Genomic DNA, 19299 nt, shown 5'->3' on the forward strand with positions numbered 1-19299 from the left:
CAGTGATCAGCTGAGTGACAGGTCAGGGAGCCTCAAGAACCCTTCCCTTGCTTCAAAAGGCCACTGGAAAAAGTTAGGTGTGAATCAGGTTCTCAGGTCTTCCTCAAAGAAGCCACGCTATGGAAACTGGCTCTTGTATGCACTGGCTCCACAGTGGAGAGCATGAACGTCCCAGGGTCCACCAGACAGAGGGCTTTATGGGGTTAGTAGAGTTTTGGAAAGAGTCCTTCTCACAGTGGGTCAGGTAGGATCCTGAACAAATCTTGAGGTTATTTTGCAGTCACACCAAATACACTGCATGATGGCCAAATCCCTCCATCCCTTCCCTGGCCCAAAGATGAAGGGCAATTATGGCAGCCAGACTACCTCCACCTAGATGCCCAAACAAAAATGAGTCCCTGTCCCTGTGGAAATCCCTGTTCCTTGGGGCCACCCTGGAGACTTTAAAGATGCAGAGGTGCCAATTATATTGTTAGATTGTGCTCATGTGTGCGTATGTAATGATGAACCTCACCACCATCTGCAACTATACTGCACAAATTAAAAACATGGAGAAAAAAACGAAACATCAAACAAACCAAAACAAAACCCCCAACAAAACAAAACTATGGTTTTACAGGTGTGTAACAGAGAGGGTTCATTCCTCATAAAATCCACATCTGTAAAGAAGTGAACCAAAAGACATGGGGGTGCTGATTCCATCCTCTTCATTTAGCTCATGCGCTCGTCTGTACAAAACCCAGCTGATGGGCGTTCACATAGAATTTAATCAGGTGGAGATGCCAAGGCCCAGGTGGGCCCAAGTGGGAACAGTGTACCGGGAAGAGGCCATGGAGCAGAATGGCCTGCCCCCAGCCCAGGCTGCGATGGCTATAACTCCTGATGAACGTCCAGCCTGCCCTCGGCAGAGGCCAACGCTGGATCGCAGAAGTGCTGGGAAGTATGGTGCAGTCTGGCTACACGGGCACGCCCTGGGCATGGAGCACAATGACCAAGCCACCCTCCTAATGCTGGCCCAGGGGGAGGTAGGGAGGCAGAGTCGGAAGGCTTCATTTCAGAGCCCCCACATCCGAAGGCTGAGTGAGGGACCGCGCAGGTTCGTGGACTAGCCTGGCTCTCGGTCCTCCCTTGGATGAATGTCTCAGACAGCTTTTTCGCTGTGTGACTAAAAGACCTGACAAGAACAATTTTAAGGAGGAATAGTTTATTTGAGGGCTCACAGTTTTAGGGGTCTTAGTCCAAAGACGGCTGACTGCATCCTCAGGGCTGGAGGTGAGGCTGAACATCATGGTGGAGGGTGTGGAGGGGGAAGGGGCTCCCAGGATGATCAGAAGCAGAGAGAGGGCTCCACTCTCCGCATGCAGAATGTGTGCTCCAGAGTCACAACCCCATGCCCACCTCCTCCAGCCACATGCTGCCTGCCTTCCGTACCACTCAGTGAATCCCAGTGGGGTTAATTCACTTTGAATGTTCCTGCTTTGCCTCGCACATGAGCTATTGGGGGACACAATAGTGGCTTTGCAGACTTTATGACAAAAGACGCACCACTGTCAAACTGTAAAGGACCCAGAAAGGCAGCCATGAGACAGTTGAGTTTCAAGGGTCACAGTGGTATGCCCAGAGTGGGCTGATTGGACTGAAACAGCAACAGCATACTCAGAAGAGGTGACAGCAGGGGTGAGGTACCACTGAGGCCACAAGAGAGTGGCCCAAGGTCCAGTGTAGCCAATCCATCCAGAGTGGGTGGAGCCAGGGCTCTGGGTAACATGGCTTCCTTCACCTGTGATGACTAGGAACCAACTCTGGACAGAAGTCATGGGTCCGGCAGGCACTGAGGCTTCTGTATCAGAAACAGGGTCCCAGCCAGGCACGGTGGCACATGCCTGTAATCCCAGTGGCTCGGAAGGCTGAGGCAGGAGGATCACAAGTTCAAAGCCAGCCTCAGCAACTCAGTGAGACCTGTGTCTACATGAAATACAAAAAAAGGGCTGGAGATGTGGCTCAGGGGTTGAGTGCCCCCGAGTTCAGTCCCCGGTACAAATAAAGGAAAAAAGGAAACAAACGAAGCCCTTTACTCTGTGTCCAGTGTATGATCACAGGTTCAGGGCCAGTCTGGATAACACGGTCTGGTAGAATGCCTATTTTCTCTCTCATCTCTCCCCTTCACTGAGGCGGGACTTCTGTCTGCCTATTCACTGGCACATATGACCCCAGCACTCAGCTCACGGCCCAGCACTTTGTAGATGCTTGGGAAGTGACAGACATCATTTGTTTATGGAGGAAACTTCCAAAATCCTTATCTAAATTGGTTTTATTGTTGGTTTTTGCAGTACTGAGGGTGGAACCCAGGGGTGCTCTACAGTAAACTATAACCCAAACCCTTTTTACTTTTTTTTTTTTTTTTTTTTTTTTGAGACAAGTGCTCACTAAATTGCTGAGGCTGGCCTCAAACTTGCAATCCTCTTGCCTTAGCCTCCTTCATAGCTGGGATTACAGGTGTGCACCACTGCGTCCAGCTCTTCTAGCTTTTTGAAGTGTATGGTACATTACCATTGTGTTTATCACCTGCTGTGCAATAGCACCCCAGAATTCCTTGCTCCTATCCAGCTATAATTTGGTACCCATGGTTCAACCTCTTGCCACCCAGGTCAACTTTTTGAGGAACTGCCACACTAGTCCCCAAATGGCAGCACCATCCACATTCCAACCAGGAAGGTGTGACATCATGAATGCCACAGGCTCCCGCATAGTTCCTGTTCCCAAGGGTGCTCAGCACCCACTTTCTTGCTTCTTTACAAATTATGTAAAAATCTTGGCTTAAAAAAGTAAGTGATCTTGCTGAAATGAAGGCAAAAAAATGATTTAAAGAAATCACATTAAATGATCACAAATTCTATTTGTCTTGATCATTCTTGCAAACCTCACAAGCTGCGCAGCCATGAGAGTAAATGTGAAATGTAGTCATCTCTGACGTGTTGCCAACTTTTATAAAAGCCATAGCTCTATACATATTTAAAATGCTGTTCCATGGAGTCATGTTTGTCACATCAGGAGGACAGCGTGCATTCACCCCGCAGTGTGTCGGCTGTCACCCTTGGATACGGGACACGTCGGCGAAGGGGCCTCCACTTGCACCGTGGTCTTGGCTGCAGGCCGGGGGGGCCCAGCTGGACCCGCCCAGCTCTGTGGTGAGCTACAGGCAGCTCCTCTGGTTTTTTCTTGTCAAATCTGGTAGACATTGGAAAGGAAAGGCACATAGTGGCCTGGACGTGGGTCTAGGATTAAGCTGGATGACAAGAAGTCACCTCTCCTGAAAGAAGGCCGTGCGGCCAAGCCAATCAAGTTGAGGTGGACCTTCACTCTCACTTCCGGGCCATGGGAGGCACCGAGACAGACCGTGGCGTGGAGTGTCAAAAACAGTAGGTGGATTTGCTCTCTGAGAAGCTGCTGCTTTGTAGGACAGCACATCCACTTCCAGGGGGATCCACTGGGGTACCCACCTCCACAGACACAGGTTAGGGGGTCCCCTCTGTGAACCGAGGTTCTCTCAAGGACTGTGATCCAACAGAGACAAGGTAAATGAAAACACATCTAGTTGACGCTTCCACCTTTGGTATCCCTCCAAACCCAAGTGCCTCGGGACCTGAAAAAGGCCCATGCAGATGGCGGCCCATGGGGAGAAGGCCAGGGAAGGCCTCTCCTGCCAGGGAGGACACCCACACAGTTTTATCGCCTGTGGCAAGGCAGGACACTGTAGCAGGGGGTGGATGGAGCAAGCTACTCACTGCACAGGGGCAGGGAAGCAAAGAGAGTCAGGAAGGAGAGGAGCCGGGGTCCCAGCACAGCCCTCCGGGGCGTGCCTCAGTCACCCACTTCTAGGCCCACCTCCTGAGGCTTCCCCACCTCCCCATCCAACAGTGGATTCACACACAGTGGGGTCAGAGCCTCAGGATCAATCACTCTCCAAAGCCTGCCTCTGACCACTGCTGCACTGGGGACTCTGTAACAGGGATCCTACAGGAGAAAGAGATGGGGCTCAGCTCTGAACCAAGGACACTGGGGATGACAGCCAATGAACAGAGTGACGGGGTCAGACACCAAGGGTAGGATGATCCTAGCTGGGTGCAGTGGCACTCTGTAATCCCAGAGGGTGAGGCAGGAGGATCACAGATTCAAGGCCAACCTCAGCAACTTAATAAGACCCTAAGCAACTTGCAAAACTCTGTCTCAATATAAAATATAAAAAGGGCTGGGAGTGTATGTAGCTCGGTGCTTAAGAGCCTTTGGGTTTAATCCCCAGTATCCATCCCTAAAAAAGTACCCATCCCTTGCTAGACTGACCTAACAAGGAGATGGGGGATGAGAAATTTGATCAGATATCAGGAGTGAGGATTCTCACTGACTTAGCAGGATTATTTGCTAAGACTGGGGTTGGAAGGCCACAGGGTGGATATTGAGGCTGAAGTCCATCTAAAAAGAGGCCTTGAAGGAGCCTGAAGAAAGCCTGGTCAATGGGAGTCTAGAGACAAGTCTGAGAGGAAGACTGAGAAGAGCAGCCATATGCAGAGCCTTGGTGGCCTTGGCAGGAGCTCTGAAGAGTCTGTTTTCACATAATCCTACTGAAATCACTCAATGAACACACAATTCCTCTGTATATCCACATATATTAATTATGTGGCCATAAAAAGAACAAGGGACCAGGGGGCAGCTTAGTGGTAGAGCTAGCATGGTACCTGCCTAGCATGCACAAGGCCCTGAATTTGATCCCCAGCACTGCAAAAAAGAAAAAAAATATATATTTATATATGATATGGACTGACTGCCAAGTTAAATTTTTAGGTGAAAAAAGAAAAGAGCGAGCATGTAAAGAAGGTTAGCCCTTGAATGAAAAGGAGGGGATAAAAACACACGTGTGCACATGTGGGTAAATGCACCTGCATGTGTGTGCACCTGGTGTGTGCATAGAATGTTCTAAAAGGATATACAAGAGCCGGGTAATACTGATTGCCTGCAAGGAGAGGAACTGAGACGCAGAGCAAAGGTGAAAGGAACCCAATGCATACATTTTTGTACCTTTTGAATTCTGTACCATTTGCAAGTATTACTTAAAAATAATAATTAATATACAGAAAAATCTTTCTGAGATCATATACTTGCATCATAGCTTGCATTTTATTGATCATCTATTCAAATGCCAATAAAGATCTATCTCATTCTTTTTTTAAGTAATTTTTTAATTGTAGATGAACACAAAACCTTCATTTATTTATCTATTTATTTTTATTTTATTTTTATGTGGGGCTGAGGAACCCACTGCCTCACATGTGCTAGGCAAGCGCTCTGCCACGGAGCCCCAGCCCCAGCCCCATTTATCTCATTCTTTCAAATTGCCATATGCATTCCATTTTATAGACAAAGCAGCATCTAGCCAAACTGGTCTCAAAGTATGTATTAATGTAAAAAAAAAAAAAAAAAAAAACCACAGGATGTGTCCCTGCACATTCGCATTTCCACTCAGGTTTCTCTAGCACAAATTCCTAGAAATGAAACGAGATACTTCCACTGCTCCAGGACACGCATGTCCAACCCGTCCATAGTGGCAAGTGCACGTGGCTGCACACAGTTTACACCGAGTGCTCCTCCCCATGTGAGGGGACCCGGAATGGCAGGCACCAGGTCAGAGCTCACTCAGTGCCACGGAGAACACGGTGTGTGACCTCCCTTAGTGACTGTGCAGTGAGCTCGGCTGAGCCCGAATGATGGCAACTGTGACAGCCCCTAGAGCACTTCCAGAAGCGGCTTCTGATAAACATCCCCATGATCCTGGAGCCCCAACTCTTCCTTCATCTGCTGGGTGTGTGCAGAAGGTCCAGGGAGGACTCTGAGCCCTGGTGCAGCGTTGGGTTGAGCAGAGAACTAGAGCGAGCACCTGTGAGGTACCTGGCCACCTTCTGAAGTCAGCCAGCACTTGCATTTCCTACAACCTTCTTCCCCAGTGAATGCAGCCTTGATCAACCTGTAAGCTGGCTGTGCCACTTAGAGCAGGAAGTGAGAGCGCCGTGGCTGACCACAAGGCCCAGGACCCTCGCCCACCATACTCCTAGTCCACCACAACAGCTGCAGCCCACTTCCCACTCTGGCACCTGAAAAGAGCATGGTGACGGCCTCCTTCACTCGTTCTCAATGTTCCCTGAGCACCTACTGTGTGCCAGTCACTATTCTAAATGCTGTGGATAAAACAGCAAGCAAATAAGAGAGAGTTCTGGCTTTGCAAAGCTCCCATTCTCACGGGGGAGACAATCGTTCAGCTAATCGACGAGAGCCTGAGATGGTGTATGAGGCGAGGCTGAAGGGAAAGAGCCCAGGATGGAGTATCAGAAATGAGGGTTAATCCAGGTGGGGTGGTGCATGCCTGTAACCCGGGAGGCTGAGGCAGGAGGATCATGAGTTCAAAGCCAGCCTCAGCAACTTAGTGAAGCCCTAAGCAACTCAGCAAGACCCTGTCTCAAAATAAAAAAAATAAAAAGGGCTGGGGATGTGGCTCAGTGGTTAAGTGCTCTGGCTTCAGTCCCTGGTATCTTAAAAAAAAAAAAAATAAGGAATTTAAAGGAAAAGAAGTGAGGGTTAGAGGGTTGGGTGGGTGACTGTGGATGGCAAAAGGTGACATTTGTGCAAAGGCTTAGTGGTGATGTAGTTATCAGCACATTTATCTGGGAGAAGAGGGTTCCCAGCAGGACAATTATGCAAAGGGCCAGAAGAGCCTGGAGTGTCCAAGAGCAGAGAAGAGGACAAGTGGCCCAGAGCTTGGAAGGACATGAGGGCAGACATGAGGAGGAGGACATCTGGCTGCACCGTGCTTTGGAGCCACTGAAGGGACTTTGGCTTTTGCCCTGAGTGAGATTTATGCCTTTGCACACTTCCAGACGGAGCAACAATATGTATTCTTACATCTTAAAAAGGAGGTCTCTGGCTATCGTGTGGAGGACAGTTATGGAGGTCAAGGTGATGCCGAAACTGGGACATCAGGGAGGAGGCACACACAACTGTGATAGAAGCTCGTCCGGATTTGGTAACAGCACGATGGGAAGCAACTGGGCTTGGATATAATCTGGAGTCGGGAGGATTTCTTAATGCATTGGATAAGGAGTAGGAGAGAAAGAAGGGGGTCCAAGATACCGCTGAGGCCTTTGGCCTGAGAAGTTGGAAGAGTGGAACCACCTGGCTCAGGGAAGACTGAGATGGAGCTGTTTTGCGAGCCACAGTAAAAGCTCAGCTGGGAATCCAGCACGACTGTGATGCTTTAAGACATTGAAATAGCACTGTTGGGTTGGCAGCTGACTTGTCGTGGTTTTACAGGGAAATCTGAGTGGAGAGTGGATTTCAGAGGTCCACTACCTTCCATAGTCACTTGCTGTTTTTCTCCTGAGCCATGCTTTGTGACTCACAGTATGAATAACACTTTGCAGCATCTTTCTGGATGAAGTGAAACAGTGTGCAACCTCAATACGCAGTAGTTGAGTTAGCAGTGTGTGACGGGATTAGCTGTTGTGCTCAGGACTGAGCAGTGCTACTCCGATTTTTAACATTACAAACACCATCTTGTTTGTAATCTTGTTTCCTTGAAAGAACTAGAAATATAGCTCAGTGGTGGAGCCCTTGTGTGAGGCCCCAGGTTCAATCTCCAGTATCACCAAAAAAAAAAAAAAAAAGTTCAACATCTTTGAGGACCTCATTACCAAGTAAATTAGTATCATAAAGATACTAGCTATTTAGAGTTTAGCTATTAAAAATCAGAATGCTAACAATATCCATTGCCAGACATCACTGGAAACAAAGACTAAGTGATTCTGTTGTCTTAGTGACAAATGGAAGGACACATACAATGGATTAGGAAAGTAAGCAGGCAAAGCAGTTCACACTACACAACTACAGATGACGTGGGATTGTGCTTGGTGGGAAAGAGTATGCGGAAGCATGTATGAAGGGTAGATCCCAAGAGTTCAGCATGAGATAGGCAAGTATTCCTAAATCAATCAGAAGTGGGGGGTTTCACCCTCAAAGACATCAATGTCCCATTGAAAATGGAAGCTGTTGAATTTGGGCACACCCCACCAACACGCCTGCACTCTCATACTGTTCTATGAAACAGTAAAATTACACTTTCTGATTTATTACAAAAAGATTCTCAGGGGATGAGCAAAAGGTTAAATTCTGAGAGCAGATGTGTTGGCCCCGTACAGTGTAAAGCCAAATCTGCGAGGTCTTACCAATGATCACGCTTCTCATGTTGAATCATGGAGGCAACAATGAAGGGTCCCCCTTGATCTTAGATTTGAAAAACGGGGTTTCAAATCATCTTCTAGGGTTCTATGAAAATTGTGATAAAACTTTGGAAAACAAGAGTGCTAATATATGGATAGAAACTAGACTTTGCCAACTTATCTGCATATTTGGCAGACAGTGCAAATGTAAATATTGGCAACTCATCCAGTATATAAGCATCTTACCATAGAAAAAGAAGAGATCTTGCTTGCCAAGTGTCCTGGATGCCTGTGAGCTGAGAGCCATGTGACCATCTTCTGTGATGCTGAGGCCTCCACAATGTGCATTACGGTCCTCTTCCCATTTCCTCAAAATGTGCAGACACAGGGTCTGGGGACATAGCTTAGTTGGTAGAGTGCTTGTCTCGCATACACCAGGCCCTGGGTAATCCCCAGCACCACAAAAAAAAAAAAAAAAAGGCAGTGCAGGGCTGGGGATGTGGCTCAAGCAGTAGCGTGCTCGCCTGGCATGCGTAGGGCGCTGGGTTCGATCCTCAGCACCACATACAAATAAAATAAAGATGTTGTGTACACCGAAAACTAAAGAATAAATATTAAAAAATTTTCTCTCTCTAAAAAAAAAAAAAAGCAGTGCCGACCCACTAATGGGATGTTTCTACTTCATCACGTAAAGTTCACCTGGACTTGCAGCTGAGCTCTCACCAAGCCCACATTATGCCGATTCCTGCGGTCAGTCCAGTGCAGTGACACCAAGCCAAACATCTCTCAAGGAAACATTGAACATACCACACAAAAGAAAAGGATGTCCTAAAGACTCAGGTAGTTTAAAGTATTCATGAGAAAGGAACATAAAAAGCCAAAAAATGTCTTACTGGATGGTAAACAGAAAGAAATGTCATTGCTATTTTTTAAATAAAGGTGACATCCACTTAGTACCACTGCATTTGTGTCCTTCCTCTCCCATGTCAGGCACTTCCATGCTCTAGACCAGCTTGCCTGGGCCTGGCTCCCGGGCCTGAGCTCTGTGGGCAGGGTCTCGGGGATGATCTGCATGCCCCCTTTTCCTCCCCACCATTGTGCTACTGGCAGCAGGGAAGGCCAAGGTGGGCCTTGGAACTGCCATTCACAGGCTCCTGGAGCGGCTCCAGTGGCAACATCCAGGCCTCCAGGCTTGGAGCCTCAGGGGCGGCTCCCTCACTGTGCAAACCTGTCCATGTCCTTGGCATTTCTGCTGCTTCCTAATGTTTTCGGGAGTCCTGCTCCTTAGGCTAATGGACCTCACCCACCATGCAGCAGTAATCTGTGGCCCATCAGAGAAGAAAGAGATTCATTCATATTACTTGTGTGTGACCTTGTTTCATAAGTCATGACCTTATTGGCAAATTCTCATTGAATTAAAAAAAAAAAAAAAGGAGGTGTTGCAAACTCTGTCTTTAGGGACTTTGGAATAGGTTCAACATCCTAGCTAAGTGCAGTTGTGCAAGCCTGTGATCCCAGCTACTCAGGAGGCTGAGGTAGGAGGATGGCAAGTCTGAGGCCAGACTGGGCAATTTGGTAAGACTCTGTCTCAAAATTTAAAAATAATTTTTTTTTCTTGAAAGGACTAGAAATATAGCTCAGTGGTGGAGCGCTTGTGTGAGGCCCCAGGTACAATCTCCAGTATCACCAAAAAAAAAAAAAAGAATAAGTTCAACATCTTTGAGGACCTCATTACCAAGTAAGTTAGTATCATAAAGCAATCAGAATCAAACATGAGGAACTCCTCCAGCCAGGTATGGATGCATCTTGGATGGATGCATCTTGGCTGGGTTTTGAAAATGGTAATTTAAAAAATTTATCAATGTCTGGATCTCACCCCAAGTTTCTTATTTAATTAGTCCAAGTATGGCCTGGGCATCAGGACTTTTTCAAGCAACACACTTTATGATTGAAGGCAGCACACTTTCTTTCAAGATTATTAAGTTCCTTACAGGATCTGCTTTTAACCTTGCACACATTCTGCTTGAAGGTTTTTCATGGCACCAACTGTTTACCCAAAGAAGGTTAAGTACTGACTGAAATGTTATCATTATTGTAGTGATTATGGTTTTCAACAAAGTCAGAATGTTCAATAGCAAGCACAAAATCATCCATTATAGCTGGAAAGCTCTCAAAGGTAAAATGGAGACCCTGGGAGATGCACCCCACTTCCTGCTAACATCTCCCACCTCCTCATACCCACAGTGACTAGCACACTCGGTCTCCTCAGAATCCTGAAGGTCACCAGCTCCCTCCAGCACTGCAGCACCTGCACACGGCCCCCTCCATTCTTCCCAGAATTCTCCACCTTCCACACCCATTGCTTGGGTGGGCGAAGCCATGTTTTATGGAGTGAGGCATTTTGAAAGATTCCCTGTTATGACAACACCCCCAGCAACGTGGCTATGCTGGGAGGCGGGTGATGGCAGAAAAGATGGTACAATGGTGGTGGCTGCTGCTGAGGCAGCTACACCAGGCTGTGCAATGGCTGCTGTGGCAATGGGCGGCCAGGAGGTGGCAGCTGAAGTGAACCCAGGAGGTGGCAGCAGCTGAGGCAGCTGCTCTTTGCCACAGAGATTCCTCTCCACCAGCGCCCACTCTGCCTGTGGCCAGCAGGAAGTGGCAGGGGGGAACAACAGCCCCCAGATAGCCCTAGACCACATGGCTGGTGGTGGTTGGTGCGTGAGTACCCTCAAGCCTTCCTGGAGAATCAGGCTCTCCACTGCTTCCCAGAGTCCCCCAGAGAACTGTGGCCCACGGTGGTCATCTGCTCGATGATGCTGCGTCCCTGTCCCTGTCTCACTTCCCACTGCCCTGCCAGTGCTGTCTGGGATCACCTCCCCAATCCCTGTCTCAGGATCTCAAGCTACGACAGTGCATCCTGAGCTGAGGACTGTGACTCAGGCACATATGGCACATTAGCAAAAGCTGAACACATGCCAAGCCTCAAGGCCTCAACAAATGTCAGAAGAGGGAAATCATATAAAATGTGTTCCCAAACCAACTGCAAGTAGGCAAGAGAGCTAGAAAAATCTCCATGTTTAGAAATTAAGAAATAACAATTCTAAACTTCTAAACAATCTGATATCAATGAAGAAATCAAAATAGAAAGCTGTGCTTTGTCAGTAATTTAGTGCATATATTAGAAAAGAGAAAGCCTGAAAACCAGTAAGCTAAACCTTCATTTCAATATGCAGGAAAAAGCCAGGTGTGGTAACACACAGCTGAAATCCTAGCAACTCCAGAGGCTGAAGCAGGAGGACTGCAAATTCAAGACCAGTTTCAGCAATTTAGTGAGGCCTTGTCTCAAAATAAAAATAAAAAGGGGTGGGAATGCAGCTCAGTGGTAAAGTGCTCCTGTGTTCAATCCCCAGGACCAAAAAAAGGAAAAAGAAAACTAAAAGCAAGGAAAGAAGAAGATAAGAAAATTGATTCAATTAAAAACAAAAATACAGCTGGGTTTAATGATGCATGCCTGTAATCCCAGCAACCCTAGAGGCCAAGGCAGGAGGATCTCCAAGTTCAAGGCTAGCCTGGGTAACTTAGTGAGATTGTTTCAAAATAAAAAGGACTGGGGATGTAGCTCAGACATATTGAAAAGTCAATCTTTTCAAATAAATCCTATAAAAGATCACTGGTAAACTCCTGTCCAGACTGACCAAGAAAAGAAAACGATACAAATAACCAGTGTCAGGAAGAAAATGGGGCTGGGCATGGAGGCGCACACCTGTGTGCTCAGGAGGCTGAGGCAGGAGGGTCGCAAGTTTAAAGCCAACCTTGGCAACCGTGAGGTGCTAAGCAACTCATCTCTAAATAAAATACAAAATAGGGCTGGGGATGTGGCTCAGTGGTTGAATGTCCCTGAGTTCAATCCCTGGTACCAAAAGAGAGAGGGGGTGGGGGGAGAAAGAAACAGGCAATGTAAGAAATTCCTAGAAAAGTATAACTTACCAAAACAACCACAAAAATAGAAACTGAAGTTTGTATGCTTGTTTAAACATGGGTACAAACTCTGCAGACAGATGCCATCAGGAGTGGCCTCACAACTGCTTTGACCAAGAGTGTGGTAAAAGTGGTATCTTTGAGGCGCCCAGGCCGGCCAGTATCATGGTGGCCTCTTCACATGTGCAGAGCTTCAGGTGCGACTGTGTAGGCTGCAACCCCCGTCCCCGGGGCCAAGCCAGCTGGTGCACCCCAGCTCCAGTGGGCCCTCCTGGACCCAGGAGCGCACCCTGGTTACAGTGAAGCCAGATGGGCACAGCGGCTGCTCATCGGAGCTGTGATCCAGCGCCTTGAGAGGTGGGGCTTCAAGCTGGTTGTCACAAGACACTGAAGGCCCTGAGGGTCCTTGCTGAACGCTACCAGGACCTACAGAGGAAGCCCTTTCACCCAGTCCTCATCAGCAACATGTGCTCTGTGCCCAAGGTGGCCACGGTCTGGGAAGGGTACAATGTGGTCCGGACCTCAAGGGCCATGACAGGCACAGTGATTCCACTAAGGCTGCCCCTGGGACCCTCCGGGGGGACTGCAGCATCCTCATCAGCAGAAACATCATCCACCATCAACCACGCCAGTGACCCAGTGGAAGGGACCCAGAGGGATCCAGCTGTGTTCCAAAGCAGCGAGCTGGTGAACTGGGCAGATGGGGGCCATTACAGCAGCAGCTGCCCAGCTAAGGGCTTGTGCTGCCCTCAGTGCCCAGCAACCACCAGGACCAACTACTTTGGTCAACAACTCAAGCCACACCATCCTGCCTCCCCAAGAGCACTTTTTTGTTCACTTTCTGCCCCAACCCAACTCAAGGGAGTTTGAGGCCCAAATTTATGTGCCTTTCTGAATCCTAAGTTAGCACAAGACTGGACCAAATCCTTCTGGAACAAAGTGCCAGACAACCTCTGGGCATCTTCAGAGGTGACACATTAAAATCCACTGCTAATTGAAAAAAAAAAGAACATGTAATGTCTTTGAGGTTTCCATTTCACTCTTTTGGACCCCGGAGACCACCATACAAGGAGATTGGCCCAGCTTACTGAAAGAGAGGCCAAATGGAAGAGATGTTCTGAAAGGTAGCCTTGATCTCCATTTTGTTTGTTCTCATCACATTTCTTTTAGGTTGTGCGAAGCAAACCCCACTGAAGTTCATTCAAGCAAGTTGGGCTGAAAACATCCACAGAAATCTGAGGCCTCTGGCCATGGCCTGGGGAAATCAGAGCTGGGAGAGAGCCACCAGGACTTAGGCAGTACTTCAGGACCCCCAGGGACTGATCACTCTCCAGGGCCTGGGTCTCCTGCTCAGCAACAGGCATCCTATGGTTCCTGCAACCTTGACTGTGCAGGACTTCCACCCTGGCTCCTAAGCCAACGAATAGGTTCCCTTGTCTTAGAGATTAACCCTCAGGAAAGACTCCCAAGGGCCAGACTCACTTTTCTAAACCAGAGCACAAGTCTTAGGTTTCAAACGGCCAATTATTCCAATTCCAGAGGTCTTAAGTCTGTTCCAGGGAGCAGCAACTTGTCTGAAAAGCAAAACTTAGCTGAGGCCATGGCATTGTTAAACCCAAACTCTGGAGACCAAAGGATCTCTGAAATAAAAGGGTTTACTGAGTCATTAAGATGCTATCCAGTAAAAGAAAGCATCAGGTCCTGGGACATTTTCCCCAGTGGTCAGCTGCAGGGTTAGGTAGCAGGTGAAAACATCTACGGAGCAAGAGCTAAGGGCATTTTTCATAAATGTTGGGAAAGGAAGGCACTGTGACCCACATCGCCATAGTTAAGAGAAGCAGGACAACACAAAGAGATGCGGGCAGCAGCTCTGTGATAGCAGGGCAGTCCGTAAGAAGTCACTGTTACTTCTGGGTTAGTTGATGTCAAGGGTCTAGAAAGTTCATATGTAAACAGTTACCAGTGGGTGGTCTGCCAACATGCGATGGCATTTAAGGTTCTAATATACATTCAAGAATGTAACCGATCATTTGTTCTTTTCAGCTTGTAACTGAATAAGTTCCCTCTGTCCTCTGGTCCTTTATAATTAACACTGGGGACATTTGGAATGTCTCTCTTGTGGGCATGCTCAGCTCAGTGCTCAGCCAGTGCTCTGTGCTCTCTCCCTGCACCCTTCCCTCCTGCTCTCAACCTGCCCCCACTCAGAGCCTGTGCTCAGGCACTAGGAAGCTGGTACCTGCCAGAGCCACTCAGCATCTCATCTGATCTCTCACCCTCTGCCACACTCTTCTGATGGCAGGAGCACACCTGGCCTTCACAGAACAAAGCAGAAGTGCCAGAGGGTTATCATCGCCCATGAAAACAGTACTGGAGGAGAATGGAGGGGAAAACCCTGAACTGAAACAGATTTCCGTGCAGGCATGTTTGTCGGGAGGAACCAGCTACCATTGCATGACTATAAAGCTCTAATAGTTGAACAGCCCTGTGGGGCAGATGGAGAGTTGGTGGGTAACTGAGGTAAGTTCTATGCAGTCCCTCAGACACCCCCAGTGGAAGAGCCGATTTCCCAGAGATAACTATCCTGATAATGCACAATTTATTGGTGCATCATCCACTTCCTACCAGTTTCTGGATTCAAATTGCAAATACATGATCTGCACTTGTTCTCCCACTGGGCAAACCAAGGCAGAAGTCCAGTACCATGGCCTTCTAGGCCACATCCTTCCAGGCAGCTGTTCAACAGTAAGGCCAGCATTTCGTCTCCTTCCCCCAAAACCCGTGTCTACTGCTCACTTGGTTCTAAATTCAGCAAAGAAGGAGGTGTGGTATTTACTGCCCACCAAGCAAGCTTCTAGAAAACACAATAAATATTTGGTGAGTGCTAGAGTGGAGGGAGAAAGGGGCTCTCCTCACAGGCATGCAGCAGGCAACAGGAAGGAGCACCTTCTCCTCCCTGGCTCTTCCTAGTCAGACCACATGACATTGGGGGATGTACAACCAGGGTTTCTGCCCAGCCATCGCTCAACGTCCCCACACCCCCAGGTGCTAAAGGCAGCAATCAGGTCATTGCACAGTCTTTATTTATTGAAGTCCTGATGTCCAGGAAGCCAGGTCTGCAGCCCGGGCCCTCAAGACTCCAAATGGCCACTTTGCAGGGGGTAGGGATATCAAGGGGCCAGTCACTCATATCCAGTTCTCCTGCAGTCAACCAGGTTCTCAGGAGGCAGGAAGCGGCTGTGCCTGTGGAGAGAACACCAGCATCTGTTGGGACCTCCTCTGGGCCTGGGCTGAGGCCCACTGCTAGGGAGACTCTCTAGACACAGCAGAAGCTGCCTGTACCGTCCCAGGCTGGAGGAAAAGGGTGCCAGGCAATGACCTTAGTCACTTGCCACCAAGAACAAGTCAGCCCTGGCATGGAGTCATAAGGAAAGTACCATTTGGCTGTATTTTGGGCATTTTTTGGTACTGGGGACCCAGCAGGCAGAAATCTCTGATTCTGGGAGCTTCTATTCGAGTAAGAAGGGACAAAGAGCAAATGAACAAAACTATGTCAATTGGTGAGTAATTCTTTATGTGTAGACTAGAGAACAAAGGAGGCCTGAATCTTACTGCCCCCAACTAGGGAGGAAGAGCTGGAAGGGGGAGGACAGTGGGAAAGAACTGGGTATTAATTACAGAGTGGAGAACCATAAAGTTTTTCTGTTGTTGTTTTGGGCACTGGGGATCAAATTCAGGAGCACTTAACCCACTAAGCCACACCTCCAGCCCTTTTTTATTTTTTACTTTGAGACAGGGTCTCATTAAGTTGCTTAGATCCTCGCTAACTTGCTGAGGCTGGCTTTCAACTTGCGATCCTCCTGCCTCAGCCTCCCAAGAAGGTGGGATTATAGGCATGTGCCACCACACCTGGCTGGGGAGCCATAAAGTTTTAAAGAAGAGACATTGATCTAATTTCCATTTTTACAAGTTCTTCTGGCTACCAGAGAAGAGAGACTGTGAGGTCAGGAATGGCCACAGGGAGAGGTTGGGTGCCTGTCCAGGAAAGGAAGGAGCAACTGGCCTTAAAATGGGAGAAAGAGGTCCTTCCAATTCAATGCCCAAAACATTTGGAAGAAAGAAATGCTCCTAATAACAATGACTTGAGAAACCATGTGGACAGTATATGGTCATTACAAAACATTTTCTGGGGAAATCAAAAGTCCTTCCAGTTGGTTTCTACTCCTGGGATTGAGAGGTTCACTTATTCCTACTCTACAGAAAGAATCAATAACTACCATTCTGATTCAAAGGGCATCTTCTTAGCATTTAGTCAAGAACTTCCTGAAGCAGGAGATACAAGGACAGCTTTAGGGTGTGATCCATGATAGAGGGGCCCCATGGACCTTGAGCCTGGGCACAAGCATGAGGCACCAGAGGAGGTTCTCTAAAAGAAGTATCATATAAGCTGGAATAAGAATTTGCCAGTAGATGAGTTAAGAAGGGCAATCCGAAAGCAGAGGGAACCAGCTGGACAAAAGCATGAGACACATGCATTTAAGTAACCGCATGTTCACTGGGGTTAGAACACTTAGCTTGAGGAGAAAAGTGGGGAGAGATAGGGATCAGAGGTCATATGGGCTCCAGGTTATGCTGGAATTGAGAGCTAGCCTACTGGAAATAAAATCCACGGAAAGATTACTAAGTAGAAGCAGAACATGGTCCGATTTCCTCTGAGATCATTCTGAGGCCATCACAGAGAAAGAACTGAAAAGGTTCAGATGGAGGCCCAGAAGGTGGTCTGGTGGTACAGACAGAAGGTTGGGCTGCAGGGACCAAGAGAAGGCACAGGAGTGAGTGTTCAGAGGAGGCCAATGAAAGATGGGTCTTTTCCTTTTGGAGCTCACAGAACAGTGGGAGAACCAGTGAAGACGACAGAAGTATTTCTCATTCTTTTTTCCTACTACTACCATACAAAGACCTTTTTAGACATTTTTCTAAATGCCCCATCAATAAAATTTTAATCTCTCAGATATGCTGTGTATCTACTTATGTACTGAATGCATAAATCTATTTACCCACTTCACGCCCTCTGCCGTACAGCTGAGGAACAGGGAAGGAAGAATGAGTGAGGGAGGAGGCAGGGAACCCAGCAAGGACCTGGGACTTTGTTCCCACTGTGAATGGGAAGTTACTGCAGTTTAAGCACAAGTGCAATGTGACTAGATTCCAGGCCACTGTGTGGAGGCACAAGAGAAGAGACTCAGGGAAACAAAGGAGATGGCAAGAATGGGTACCCTGGCAAAGGAGGGGTGGGAAGGTGGTTGGACTAAAATAGGGGCTGGAGGGGGGGCAGAAGGTGACCCCTTTCTGGATTCTGGATGCCTAGGGAAGGCACGTGTGGGAGTTGGGTGGACTGAGGACTTGAATCTTCACCTTGAACAACTAAAAAGATGAGGGGGTAGATGCTGATTAACAAGCCTCCTTTACCTCTACAGCTGTGGGCGAGTGTGGTGGCTGCACCTGCTCAGCACACTGCAGGAAGCGGCGCACGTGTTCCGCACAATTGCCGACAGCTGCCTCATTCTGCCGAAGACACTCTTCGAAGGCCTCAAAAGGCTCAGCACAGGCCTGGCGGATCTGGCGGATGATTGGGCTGGGGGAGGCAGGGCGTTTCAGACTCCAGAACACTCCTGCTCCGCTCCCCACCCACCCAGCCCCCAGTGCCACATACTTGCCCACACTCACTGGGAGGATGTGCACCGAGCAATGCTCATCTTAAGGTGGTGGCAGTCTCGCTGCCATGACTCAGGCTTGGCTGCCACACACTGGCCATACTGCTCCAGCTCCCGGCCACAGTAGCGAGCAGTGACCTCCAGGGCCGCCTGCCTGTGGGACAGGGTAGGCTGATGATAATTTCAGACAGCAAGCAAGAAAGGGAATTCTGATCTGGTTCTGGGGGAAGACTAGGGATCCTGGACAGATGTGGGGATATTAAGGCTTCTGGGATGGGGACAGGAAAGGGCAGAGGTGAGGCGAGAGCCCTAGGGGTTGTGGAACACAGTGAGAACTTCTGGGGAGATAGTGGAAGTCCTAAAACAAAGTCTGGTTATACTGCACCAGGCCTTTGGCATCTTGGAAAGAAGGATTTTGGAGTTCAGGAGGTCCCCAGTAGGACTGGAGATCATGTAGAGAAGGCTTGGACCTCAGAAGTGCGACCCAGATTTGTAGGGGGAGAGCTTGGGAGACTTAAATGGGTTTGAAGGTCCAGGACGTTGGGTCTCAGGTCCTAGGGAAAGGTCTCTTGGTCAGAAAGTTTCAGGGATGAGACCTAGGCCCTGTGGTGGGCTGGGGGTGCTGGGATGGGGATCAGGGTCCTAGGCATGACCTGGAAGCCCTGGTGAGTTGGAGGCTCTGGGTAGATTGAGTACTACGCCAGAGATGCTCGGAGTTGCGGGGACACGGTCTGGGAACGCAGGGAACAAGTCTGGGCCCCACACAGGTCTGGGGTCCTGGGCAGAGCGGAGAGCTCAAAAGCTGAGGTCTGGGGCCCAGGGAGAGGGCTCTAAGGCCGGACGCCGGAGCCTCGAGGCCTGGAGCCAGGACCCAGCTGCCCGCGGCCAGTACGAGGAATCCCGGCGGGACCCGAACGCCGGGGGCGGGGCCTGGCACGCGGGGCGGGGCTTGCGACGGCGCCGGGCCCCGAGGCCGTTCTCCAGAAAGCAGGGGCGGCCAGTCCTTCTTCCTGAGGTCCTGGGCTAGGTCCAGGTCACTGGGAAGAGAAGGGTAGCGGCAGCAAACTCGGGGCAGGCTTCCCCGCTACTCACATCTCGAGGCAGGTGCCGGCGTAGGATCAGTCAGGATGGAGCGCCCCGCCCCTTCCGGTGCCTGGTTGTCATGGCGGCGCCCTGCCTACCTCTCGCAGCCTCGCTTTTCCGGTCGCAGAGAGGAGGAGCAGCCCGTTCCGTTTAGCCTCGACCCATCATGGCGGCGCCCGCCCTTTCCTTCCGGCCCCAGCCTGTCATGGCGGCGCCCGATGCATCCGCTTCCGGTCCAGCGGGCGGTAAGACTTCGTCCTTCT

The 19299-nt window shown here is 49.1% G+C and overlaps 1 protein-coding gene and 1 pseudogene across 1 annotated transcript; one reads left to right on the top strand and one right to left on the bottom strand.

The window, feature by feature from the left end:
- The first annotated feature begins 830 nt into the window (after positions 1 to 830).
- Positions 831 to 13112, top strand: LOC114105555 (nucleoside diphosphate kinase, mitochondrial pseudogene; annotated as a pseudogene).
- Positions 13113 to 15305: 2193 nt separating this feature from the next.
- Chchd5 (coiled-coil-helix-coiled-coil-helix domain containing 5) lies at positions 15306 to 19215 on the bottom strand. The gene is made up of 4 exons (XM_027952104.2): positions 19046 to 19215; positions 17967 to 18107; positions 17709 to 17874; positions 15306 to 15482 (listed from the first exon to the last, which is right to left on the bottom strand). Coding segments are annotated over exons 1-4 (333 nt in total). The 5' UTR covers positions 19048 to 19215; the 3' UTR covers positions 15306 to 15458.
- Positions 19216 to 19299: the final 84 nt, after the last annotated feature.

Source organism: Marmota flaviventris, chromosome 14, assembly GCF_047511675.1.
Source record: "Marmota flaviventris isolate mMarFla1 chromosome 14, mMarFla1.hap1, whole genome shotgun sequence".
In the NCBI taxonomy this organism is placed as follows: Eukaryota; Metazoa; Chordata; class Mammalia; order Rodentia; family Sciuridae; genus Marmota; species Marmota flaviventris.

Excerpts from the sequence above, each read along its gene's own strand:
- Chchd5 (XM_027952104.2), bottom strand. Across the intron at positions 17,875-17,966 it reads GCTCGGTGCACATCCTCCCA|CCCAATCATCCGCCAGATCC; the intron begins GTGAGTGTGGGC and ends TGCCTCCCCCAG. Across the intron at positions 15,483-17,708 it reads ACTCGCCCACAGCTGTAGAG|GCACAGCCGCTTCCTGCCTC; the intron begins GTAAAGGAGGCT and ends TTCTCTCCACAG.